The sequence below is a fragment of the Schistocerca americana genome, chromosome 2 (assembly GCF_021461395.2).
Source record: "Schistocerca americana isolate TAMUIC-IGC-003095 chromosome 2, iqSchAmer2.1, whole genome shotgun sequence".
NCBI lineage: Eukaryota > Metazoa > Arthropoda > Insecta > Orthoptera > Acrididae > Schistocerca > Schistocerca americana.
This window is the reverse complement of record NC_060120.1, coordinates 731,245,585-731,258,485: the sequence shown is the minus strand read 5'-3', so window position 1 is coordinate 731,258,485 and position 12,901 is coordinate 731,245,585. Positions and strand designations below refer to the sequence as shown.

Sequence of the window (12,901 nt, the reverse complement as noted above, 5' to 3'; positions counted from 1 at the left end):
AACACAGTATGTAAAGGGAGATGAAAATCTAATAGTCATGAGGGACTGGAATGTAGTAGCAGAAACGGTTACAGGAGAATATGTGCTTCGGTAAAAAAATGAGAGAGGAGAGAGAATAATTGAGTTCTGTAATAAACTTCAGCTGGTAATAGCAAATATTCTATTCAAGAATCACAAGAGTAGGAGCTATACTTGGAAAAAGCCGTATGACAGAGGATGATTTCAGTTAGATTACATCATGGTCATACAGAGATTCCGAAATCAGACACTGGATTGTACGGCGTACCCAGGAGCAGAGATAGGTCACAATGTAGCAGTGATGGAAAGGAGGCTGAAGTTTAAGCGAATAGTCAGGAAGAATCGATACGCAAATAACTGGGGTATGGAAATCCTAAGTTCTCTAAGTCTGTAGATACAGCGGTGAGGAATAGCTCAGTAGGCAGTGCAGTTGAAGAGGAATTGACCTCTCTAAAAAGGCCAGTCAGTGAAGTTAGAATGGAAAACATAGGTACAAAGAAGGTAACTGCGAAGAGACCACGTGTAACAGAAGAGATACTTCAGTTTATCGATGAAAGAAGGAAGTACAAAAATGTACTGGGAAATACAGGAATACAGAAATTCAAGTCACTGAGGAATGAAATAAATAGGGAGTGCAGGGAAGCTAAGACGAAATAGCTGCGTAAAAATGTGAAGAAATCGAAAAAGAAATCATTGTCGGAAGGACTGACTCAGCATACAGGAAACTCAAAATAATCTTCGGTGAAACTGGAAGCAAGGGCGGTAACATCAAGAGTGCGAGAAAAGGCTACCTTGAAGGCCTCTATGATGGGGAAGATTTGTCTGATATGATAAAAGAAGAAGAGTCGATCTAGAACAGATAGGGGATCCAGTATTAGAATCTGAATTTATAAGAGCTTTGGAGTACTTAAGAGCAAATAAGGGGGAAGGGGTGTATAACATTCCATCAGAATTTCTAAAATTGTTGGGGAAGTAGCAACAAAACGATTATTCACGTTGTTGTGTAGAATGCGTGAGTCTGGCGACATACCATCTGACATTCGGAAAAATGTCATCCACACAATTTCGAAGACTGCAGGAGCTGACTAGAGTGAGAAATATCGGTCATGCAGCTTAACAGCTCATGCATCCAAGTTGCTGACAAATGTAATATACAGCAGAATAGAAAAGAAAATTGCGGATGTGTTAAATGACGATCAGGTTGGCTTTAAGAAAGGTAAAGACACAAGAAAGGCAATTCTGACGTTGTAGTTGATAGTGCGAGTAGGGCTAAAGAAAAATCAAGGTCGTTCATAGAATCTGTTGGCCTGGAAAAGGCGTTCGACAACGTAAAATGGCTCAAGATGTTTGAAATTCTAAGAAAAATAGTGGAAAGCTATAGGGAGAGGTGGGTAATGTATCTATAAGAGATAAGAGGGAACAATACGAGTGGACGACCAAGAACGAAGTGGTGGGATTAAAAAGGGTGTAAGACAGGAATGCAGTCTTTCGCCCCTAATGTTCAATCTGTACATCGAAGAAGCAAACGAAAATAAAAGAAAGGTTCAGGGGTGGCATTAAAATTCAAGGTGAAAGGATATCAATGATACGATTCTCTTGCTATCCTGAGTGAAAATGGAGAAGAATTACATGATCTGCTGAATAGAATGAACAGTTTAAAGAGAGCAGGATGTGTATTGAGAGTAAATCGAAGAAAGACGAAAGAAATGAGTGGTAGTAGAAATGAGAACAGTGAGAAACTTAATATCAGGATTGATGGTCACGAAGTAGATAAAGTTAACATTTGAATTCTACTACCCAGGCAGAAAACTATTCAGTGATGGACGGAGCAAGGAGGACATCAAAAGCAGACTAGCGTTGGCAATAAGGGCATTCCTGGCAAAGAGAAGTCTACTAGTATCAAACATAGGCCGTAAGTGGAGGAAGAAATTTCTGAGAATGTACGTCTCGAACACAGCATTGTATGTCAGCAGCATCGACCATGGAAAACCGGAACAGAAAAGAATGGAAACATTTGAGATTTGGTGCTACAGCCAAACGTTGAAAATTAGATAGACTCATAATGTAAGGAATGAGGAGGTTCTGCACAGAATCGGAGAGGAAAAATATATACGGAAAACACTAACAAGGAGAAGGGACAGGATGATAGGACATCTGTTAAGACACCAGGGAATGACTTCCATAGTACTAGAAGGAGCTGTAGAGGGCAAAAACTGTAGGGGAAGACAGAGATTGGAATAAATTCAGCAAATAATTGAGGATGTAGGTTGCAAGTGCTACTCTAAGATGAAGAGGTTGGCACTGGTGATGAATTCGTGGCGGGCTGCATCAAACCAGTCAGAAGACTGATAGCTCAAAAAGAAAACAAAAAATACAAGACTGAGAACAACGTCTGAAGAGGACAATACTGTTGCTCGAAAAAATTAAGACTTTGGTAGACAAAAAGGTCGGTCTCATTACTTTCCTCATACACCTCATAGATAAAGTACCTGTAGATGCGTTGACAATAGCATATTTAAGGAAGAGTAATTTATTTAAATATCTACAGCGAGACCATGACAAGTAGAGACTCTGTCTTTGACTAATGATGCGCATAATGTTGAACTGGTACTCAGTTTGAAAGACTGACGCTATGATTCTCTATGGTCTCTGTAAGCTGGCAGTTATAGTTATCTGCCAAACTGCTGGTGTTGTGCAATCTGTAACATTTCTTTCTTGTAAGTATGGTATTTCGTTCCAGTATATGATAGCGGATGGATTAACTACTCAGCAGAAAAAAAGGGAGCATCATGTTGGCGGGTACAACAAACACAATCAGATAGATATATGGGAAAGCAACACAGTTGTATTGTTTAAACCGATGAGAAGTAAAGAGAAAGTAAATCACTTATAAAATATCGGTAGCGTCCACTGTACAGGAAAGGCATTGGTTCGTATGATTCTCGCAAAGATTCTGCTGAACATTTGAATACTGTCCAACACTCTCGCACATAAGGTAAGAAGCGTAATTATCATGGTTTCTAACACTAGCCTGCTATTAACTTGAAGGACAAATTTTGGTGCATAGCAAACCTGCGCCGAAGGATAAAGAAAACGTTATAAGAGCAAGAGGGTTTAGCAGGGATCAGAAATGTGGAGAACTGAACACCCGACATACTCTTTACATTCCTATTTGCATTGCCTGCGAGCTGTTGACGAAAATCAGTGGCACCCGGCGTCGCAGGAGCGTCCGATTACGAATAACCCCGTGGCTTGGTTCAAAAATGGTTCAAATGGCTCTGAGCACTATGGGACTCAACATCTTAGGTCATAAGTCCCCTAGAACTTAGAACTACTTAAACCTAACTAACCTAAGGACATCACACACACCCATGCCCGAGGCAGGATTCGAACCTGCGACCGTAGCAGTCCCGCGGTTCCGGACTGCAGCGCCAGAACCGCTAGACCACCGCGGCCGGCCCCGTGGCTTGGGTCGTCAAGATTAATGTCCCGTACGACAAGCTTAACGCGACAAGGAATACTTCATTTCATCAGCCTGTCAACACTTGCGAATAGCATCTGTCAAAAACAGCAAAAATGGGCGCCCTATGCTAAGACAATTGGCCTAACGGTCTATCTCCTTGTCCTACAGAGGGCGACTCGTATATACCATGATCATCCCGACGAGAGGGAGGCAGCAAGTGAAGGGGAACTAAACTGTGCTCGAAGTTTTATCGACTCAGTGTGAGGAAAAAAAAACAAGAGACTGCCCAAATCTGCATGTTATCAACTACATCGTGACCAAGGTACCAGAGTATTTCTTCATCCCACACAAGGTGCGAGAACGGCCGTTGAAAAGGGCCTTTAGTTGGCACCCCCTGTGGACGTTATCTGGTGTAGGGGAGCTTCTAAGTAGCCGCTTTCGACTTGGGCAACGGTCTCTCCATCTTAGCTACCATCCTTGTGGTTTTTCATTAAATATTTAACGGCTAATGCTATCAAGATGAGCTTTCGGGTACAGCTACTCCTGTATCTGAGGAAGTTATTGATAGCTCTTCTTGTTCTTTCTAGTATAACTGAAAGTATGAAATTCGCCCATTATGTTTTAATAGATCTAAACTAATTATTACACGAAAAATTGAGTTACATAAAGATTTGCATATAATTGTTGCTGGTTAGCTGATGTGGTTGTTTACGGAAATCTCTCGATGTCTGTGGTGTTACAATACTAATTCGATTCCCAAGATGTTAATAGATAGGTACTACCTTCAACATCAGGATTAAATTTTGTACGTATAACTCCATCACAGTGATCTGAAAACCATTATTATATCTATGGTGATTTGTGGTAGACCGCAAAAATTATGGCACATTCGATGAAATCGAATTTAATCGTACGCTTCTGATTCCCATGCCATTACAGACAATAAGTACGAGGGTTGTCCAGAAAGTAAGTTCTGATCGGTCGTGAAATGGACACCACAGTGAAAACCCGATGAAGCTTTGCACAGATGTGTTGCGTAGTGTCTCTAGTGTGACCGTGGATCGCATCAAGACGCTCTTTTGAGATGTGAGCGCACTGTGAGCGAGTAAAGGTGCCTAGGACAACGATGTCTTCGCCAAGTAGGAGGGCCCGCTGAGAGGCTTTGCATTAATGAATGCAGTCCACCTAACAAAACTGCCACGCACTTCCGTCTTCGTGGCAATTCTCAGCCGCACTCTGCAGGGGGAGTGAAGACGCTTCTTCAGCCTTTTGGGTGGGAGGTGTGCGATCACCCACAACACAGTCCTAATTGGCTCGTCCTAAGTATCATCCCTGTTCACATCAAACGCTGGATACGAAGACAACACTTGGGTGCATGCTACGCGCTACAGAGCAGCGTAGAGAATTATCGGAAAGCACAGACGGCTGCCTTATATGACGATGGCCTTGGAAATTTGGTATAACGCTAAGACAAATGTCTAAGTCGGAGCGGCGACTATGTAGAGAAGTACCTGGAAGGTGTAGCTAACTCTTGCAAATAAAATGTTTCTGATTTTCACTGTGGTTGTCATTTAGTGACCGATCGGAACTTACTTTCTGGACAACCCTCGTATTACGCACCATTGACAAGAGACATCTATTTTGCAACGTGCTTTATGACACACTCTCATCTTTATTTATTATAATTACTCAGGACGACTTTACTGAAATTTGGTGTGTCCAGTAGTGAAATTATTGCTCCCATGCGACTATGTGTGCGTTGTGAAGTAGGCAGGGAACGGAACGTGGGTGTCAACATGGTTTCGTAATCCGTTAAAAGACCAGCTCTATGGTTGGTATGGTTGTTCAAATGTATGTTACTCGAATCTGAACTGGAGACTTATACGCAATGCAATGTGTCACCTGCTGTGACATTACAAGTAGTTACTCAGCCACGTCATTGACGTCTGACTGAACGAGTTGATGAATCGTCAGCTTCTGCGGCCCAGCCGTGGTGGCAGATGAGGGACCAGTTGAGTGACGGTAATCAAATGTAATGCCACTTATCATCCAGAATGATCCGATCGACTGACAACTGACTAGGGGTGAGTGACGACAGAATTTAGACACCCGAATTAGAATACGCCTGAGCTAAATCACAAAAGGAACAAAGAAAACTCAAGTACCGTGAACGATACTGTGGGGTCAGCACTACCAAGCTGAGGGTCTGAGGAATGAATACAGTTTAGTACTAAGAAATGCTCTGTATGGGCTGCGGTGTAGGAAACGCTCGTGTAAGCATGGTGATGTGGTCAATAATTAGAGTGATTCCTGAAAACATCATGCAGTTTTTGCAAACAAAAAAAGCGCTATCGAATGATATCAGACGATCGGAAGATACACACAAATTCAAACGCGGTCCTAAATGCAAGGACCATCCACTAATGAGATAATTATTACTGAGATGTTCTCTGTATACCTAATACCTCAGTATCATGAATACATATTAAGATCTGACATAAATTAATAAACAAGTTGACCAGAAACAGTCTGAAACGCTTTTAAGGGCGTTGCAGGGGAATTTGTGCTAAGAAATAATTGTTAACAAAATAATTCGATTCGTTGCAGCGTTTCTGAGTTATTTTCCATCGAAGTTAGCCAATCAAGTTGTCGTAAAATCAAGAAGCCCGTCAGAGACAAAGTCGCCAAACTTCTTCGTTTCGCTTCATGAAACCGAAAAAACGTAGTTTCTATTCAGCTAGCTTAATTTTTTTTATTTCCGAAATAGTCACACTTCAAGCAGTAATTAACATTTCAACAAGTGGTAGGTCAGGGGCGCACAGATGTATGTGCATTACCGCATTTTTGCGCGTGTTGCTAAATAACTCGGAAACGGCGCAATGCATCGAATTTTTTTAACTGTTATTTTTCGGAAACTCCCCTACATTACCTTTACGAGCCTTTCAGACTGTTTCTGACCACCCTGTACAATAAAATAATCATGTGGTATTAATGGCCGGCAGAACACGTCTGGGATTCTTCCGCTGCCAGATGCAAGTCTGTCTGTTTGCCGCCACTAAGGTGACGTACTCGTCGAGGAAGGTGAGATGGAATGATTGGGACGACATAAACACCCAGTTGTAGACCGAAGAAAATATCAGACCCGGCCGGAAGCTTTGGGCGATTTCATTTGGTAACAGCAACGTAATTACGGGTAAGTATTCTTAAAATTTCATTTGATGAACCAATTATTTGTCAATTATTATCATCTAATTAAAAGAAGACCATGTACATACTTGTTTAAAAACGAAGAAAACTAACATACAATGATTTTTGTAACAATGAAATTTACATTAATTTTTATTTAATCGTAAGTCCTTGCTTTTGTAACATCTGTAAATAGTCTCACTTCATAGTTTATTAAGATATGAATCCAATGGAAGAAATCAGTTTGCTCAGGAATCCTTCCAGCTATGTATATATCTTTACTATTGGCCCATTAGTTCTGGAGCTAAGTTTAGCTGTAACGAAAGATAAAATAACGTCTATAAAAGGGACAGGGCTACTAGGCCAATTCACATATTCGCATGGCAGCGTTGTGGTCGAGACCTATGCGCTCTCAGCTAGGACATACTTGCCGGCAAACTCTGCTTGGCAAGGCTTCTTGCTCCGAAAAAGCAATTAGTCGTGCGCTTTCGAAGCGCGTTGTCGGATTTTTCGTAATCTTGCCATGGCAGAGCGGTCGGCCAGGGTTTTATCTTGCCGCTAAAGTGAAGGTTGCGACAAGTCGCCGTCTGGATCCTGACACGGACTACGATTCGGGAACGAGTTGGACTCACTTCTAAAGTTACGGATTCACCACCACATCGACTCCCAGAAGAAAGAAGTGCCTGTCAGCAAAAGATCTCACCGTCCAGCTGAAGTCGGCGAGAATTTCTCGGGGGTCATCCGGTAGAAGCAATGTTGGCACAACGCCGAGGCCGAACTCAGTCGGTACGGCATACAGACATTGTCGTTAGTCTGCATCGCCTAACTAATGGCGGTCACCTCTACCGACATCAATGGGACATGGCCATTGTTCCCACTTGGTGTACCGCTTACACCCCGTGGTTGCAAACTGTTGCCACCAATTATGTCGCCACCTGGGCCCGCGAGTGAATGGCAACAAGCCAGCTGTACCGGTTCCGAACGCGCCCGATGCTATGACAGCAGATTCGGCCCAACCGCGCCCGATGTGACTGCAGCACCAGGTTCGGCCGCAACCGCGCTCGGCCCTGTAGCAGCAGAAGGACGGAACGCGTCCGATCTGGATGAGGGCATCGAGATATGTCATACCTCAAGGAGGTGCCATCCCGCAGCCTTAGGAGAATCCTCCCCCACCAATCCAGGCCGAAATAGCAAATGAAAAGAACGAAGAGAAGGTGTGGCGCATTCCCGCGTCATCCAGACGAAGAAGGTTTCATCGCTCCCGACAGAAAGGAGACTACCAGATCTGTTGAGGCCCACCAAGTGTGACTAGCTGGTGTGGAGACTGCAAACCAGTAGGGTGACACGCCGAAGTAGTCGAAGCGGACGGGACGACGCTGCCACAGCTGAAGAAACCGCGCCTGCCGATGTGGCCGAGCGTTTCTAGGCGCTTCAGTCTGGAATCGCGCGACCGCTACGGTCGCAGGAACGTTCCTGCCTCGGGCTTGGATGTGTGTAATATCCTTAGGTTCGTTAGGTTTAAATAGTTCTAAGTTCTAGGGGACTGATGACCTCAGATGCTCGGAGCCATTTGAACCATTTAAAGAAACCACCTCGCCCACTAGCAATGACAATGCGGTGGTTAGGACGCTACTAGACCTTCCACAAGAAGATCCACTCCGTCGCCAAGCACTGCGGCGTTCGTGGGGGAGGCTCCGACCTGTACAATTGGAAACACCGCAAGCTCATAAAGCCTGCAGGAGAAGAAAAGTAGCATCGTTTTTCTCACAATGCCGAGCAGCAGAAGCAGCTGAAAACGGTTTCCTGCCACTTTCCAAAGAATATGGAGCCAGAGTTCCTCAAGCAGCAGCTCGCAGCACAGGATTTCCCAATTTGCTCCACCGGCCTGATGAAGTCGCCTTGGACACACAGGAACATGCCTCTCTTTCTTTTCGAGGTGGACAAGATGGCAGACTTTACAGTACTGGTGGAGCTTCTTCATGCAAAAAGTAGGAGAGCCCAGTGCTACTCCTGACAAGCTATGGACCATGTGGTGAGCTACAGTCACTTGCGTACTTACTGCGACAAATGCGCCGGACTGCACCAGACAAGTTAATCCAAGAAGAAGAAGGAAGACCCGCCGACTTGTAGCAACTATGGCAAACCACACGTGGCACGCTACAGGGGCTATGACGTCTTCCGCTTCAAGTTAGTCACCAGACGGGTCCCACCAAGACGCAGCTTCGCCGACGCCGCCAGGCGGAAAGCACCACCCGCCTGAGCCGTAAACTTTGCCACAGGTCGCAGCAGGAGTGCGCGGGCGTCAGACAGAGCAACGCGTCACATCGCAGCGTGCAGAACACCCGCACCAGCCAGTGTACAGCACTCCAGCGACGACGAACAACGTCGCAGCCGCCGGAACGGAGGCCACCGAGCTCAGTACAATTATGCGGAAACTGAGCCAGCTTATGCAACAAATCCCAACACCCGTTGCAGCAATAACGGCGGCCCTCCAGGCCAGTGCCGTCAGAAATCAGAGACAGCATGTATAATGCCCATACCCATGGCCTGGCGACATGTACTTTCAACGCAAACGTACTGTGTCCCAAAAATTGGCAAATTTCGACAATTCGTACAGGACGAGGATGTTGACACGTGTCTTGTGCAGGAAGCAATCCAGAGAGAGCAGGCAGCGAACTACTGCTGCTATAAAGACGACAGAGCCACCTGCAAGGGCGGCATTACCATTTACGTTTTGAGGTCACTGCATCATCATAGGATCCACTTGCCGGAGCTCACTATGTTGGAGGCCACAGATGTGGCGTCAGCTCCACCACTAGGAAGATTCTCTTCGTGTTGGTGTATCAGCGGCGCGGCAGACCGATACACGAACCAGATTTAGATGCTATGCTATCACTGGAGAGGCGACTTTTCATTACAGAGGATTTCAGTGCGAAAAACCCGGAATGGAACTTTCGTCTCACCGACACCAAACGGCACCGACTCTCCCGCATCGTTCAGCCTAACGCAGTCTGCCTAGGGCTTTTTCACGCTACGCACCACGCACTTCCCCAGCCGGGCCCGACAGGACGTGCCAGAATCAAATGCCTGGAGGGCATCGGACAATTCACATACACTGAAATGTGGAACTATCATCCGAGCATGTCGCAGTATGGATATGGACGGCGTCTCCTGTCCAGACCAGCGTCAGAGTTGAACCAACTTGGACTGCGAGCGCTTCCACAAGGAAATACTCGAATCACTCGAAAACGTGGCAAACCCCAAAGTCATCGTCGCGGATGCATCCCCAAACTTTCTCAAATGCTGCTATTCCGAGACGATCTCAGCGATCACAAGACCTCTCTCGTCAGCTACCGCCGCACATCCTAGCAGCTGTCACCGTGAAGAACCGATTGTTTTGTGAATGGAAGTTCACTCACCAACGAGTCGCTAAACGCCGCACAACCGCGTGCGACGGGAAACGCATGCGAGCACTCGAAGAACACAGGAACAGAGAATGTCCACGCTCAATGCAGACTACGGTAGCGCCTGGTAAATCGTGAAAAATCTCCTGCGACACCGACAGCGCGTACCACCACTGCAAGTCGGCAACCAACGTTTAGCGAGTCTGATGCAAATGCGATCATAGTGGTCGATGCAATCACCGCAGATTTCATGCCAGCGACCGACATCGTGGACGAGACCCACAGCCGTCGAGTCAAAGAGAGGCTCCCGATTTCCCTAGTAACCAAGAACGAAGAAGGCGTAATCGAGCCAATTATACAGGGAGAAGTGCAACATCGTTTCCTGAACACTAGGAAAGCAGGAGGTAGCGATGGAGTCAGATATAACCTGCTGAAGTACCAATACTTTCCGACGTGTTCAATGAGATACACCACTCGGGCGGCTACCCTACAACGTGGAAACACGCTGAAGTCAAAGCCATCCTGAAGACCGGCAGAGATACACGCCAGATAAGTAGCTACCAACCCATCAGCTTGCTCTCTCCGCCCTCCAAGTTTTCGAGAGGCTCTAAATGAAAAGGCTGATGGAACACGTCATCCAGGAAGTTGTCATCCCATATTAGCAGTTCAGTTTTAGAAGCGGTGGTTCAACTTCTCACTAGCTTCTGCGAATGGTAGAGCCTGCGAAGAGAGCACTGAAAACAAGAGAATACCTTCTAACGGTGTTCCTCGACGCGTCCAAAGCCTTCGATTCCGTCTGGCACGAAGGCCTCGCGCACAAGCTCTTCGCACTCGGGCTGCCGACGTCCCACGGGGTGCTCCTCACATCCTACTTATCGCAGCCCTTCGATGTCAGGGCAGACGATAGTACGTTCACAGAATGGCAGAAGCGTGCATTAGTGCCTCAGGGATCGGTACTTGGCCCCTTGCTCTATTTGCTGTACACTGCCGATGCACAGCGGATGGCACGCGTCAAATTAGTACTCTACACCGATGGTGCAGAGTAGTATACCCGAAGCCAGAACAGGCACACGATGCGACACCGTCTCCAACTCGGGTGCGACACTCTGAGTTCATGGTCAAGGAAATGGCGGCTGAAATTCAACGCAGCGAACAGCCAGGCAGTGATCTTCATCCGGAGATTGCTGCCACCAGATCTCCCGCCAGTCGAAATATTTGGAGCACCTATCCCAAGAAGTAATACAGCAAAGTACCTAGGGGTCACCCTAGATCAAAGACTCTCCTGGGCGCCACATACCCGATAAGTCAGAAGCAGAGCCCTAAGGTGCCTTCGGGCTCGACACTATAGCCGCAACAAGCCATCAAGCTGTACCTAACGTACGTAGCTGTAGTGTGTGGCAAGTCCACAAAAACAGTCACTGCAACACTGCAAAGGATCCAGACAGCTCTACGTGTTCTGAGGAAATATTCCAATCTTCTACTACACAGGCATCCCACTCCTGCAGTACAGATTCAGAATCATCGCGAGGCCCCTCTTAGAGAAAGTGAGGCAATACCGCAACCGGGTGGTCTGTGAATTGGAGCGCAGACCACATCACAGACAAACCACACGTTGGCCTGACGTACCGCGAGAATAATTTTCTCCCAGACAACACATGAAATCATCGCCACAGCATCCAAGGCCAATTCGTATAGGTAAGGTTTTTCTTTTCTTCCCCACAGGAACAGCAATTTCATTCCTACACTGCTTAACATGCCGAGCAAGGCAAGTTCAGCATCAGCTAATAGGGAACTTGTGTTCTAGTAGCTTGAGATGCCGAATCTGACAACTTTGGGTGGCAATTGCACCGTGTAGGTTTCAAGACCTCCAATTTCGTGAGGATTCAGGTTGTTGAAGTTTGAGTATTGATTTAGTCGTTTCAGATGACCTCGGAATTTATAGGGAAATAGTACATAGTAAAGACTTCTTCTAATATGTAGTAATCGTTGAACCTTGCTGGGATGTGATAAGAACAGACTGAGGCAATTATATAATGGAAGGCGAGAAGCCGGACGGAGTGGCCGAGCGGTTCTAGGCGCTACAGCCTGGAACCGCGCGACCGCTACGGTCGCAGGTTCGATTCCTGCCTCGGGCATGGATGTGTGTGATGTCCTTAGGGTAGTTAGGTTTAAATAGTTCTAAGTTCTAGGGGACTGATGACCTCAGAAGTTAAGTCCCATAGTGCTCAGAGCCATTTGAACTATTTTTTTAAGGCGAGTAGATAATGTATATGGCATTAGAAAACACGCAGGAACAGCATGATGAGTATCGCTGAAGACCATAACGCAGGAAAAAAGGCTCATTTTCTCTGTAAGTGTAGCAAAATTATGGTCAACCCTCACCTGTTGGGAAGAAATGGCGTACATCGTTGAGGCCTTTGAGAACACAGGAATCGAAGTCTGGGCTTCTTCGGTGGCAGTCCTTGAAATAGTCATCTGAAAAAGAGTGAAAAATGTTATTGAGTATTTTACGTAATCGAGAGTGAGATATTTCATTATCAGATAAACATAAATCTGTGCTAAAATTTTTCATCAACCAGGCAGATGACCGTCTAGGCGAAAACTGCACATTTCCGTAGTACCGTTTACCTAGCTAATAGAAAATTTTCGCTACCTGCAGCAACCTCCAACCCGACAGCTTATCTTTCTACTTTGGATCAAGAGATTTGTGTTCTGGGTTTCCAGATACGTATAGTTCCTAGAGAGTTATGAGTGGTCTGAGCTTGATGTCTGAGTATAATTTTATTGATACATTAATTTGCATTGCGTCGCATATAAGTCGCTTTTCTTT

At 45.8% G+C, this 12,901-nt stretch overlaps 1 protein-coding gene across 1 annotated transcript in view; it reads right to left on the bottom strand.

Annotated features, from left to right (window-relative positions):
- LOC124594388 overlaps positions 1 to 12,901 on the bottom strand; it is a 63,806-nt gene that overhangs the window by 31,735 nt on the left and 19,170 nt on the right. Inside the window, exon 2 of the mRNA XM_047132757.1 lies at positions 12,454 to 12,546. Within this exon, the coding sequence (XP_046988713.1) occupies positions 12,454 to 12,546 (93 nt within the window). The remainder of the gene's footprint in view (positions 1 to 12,453; positions 12,547 to 12,901) is intronic.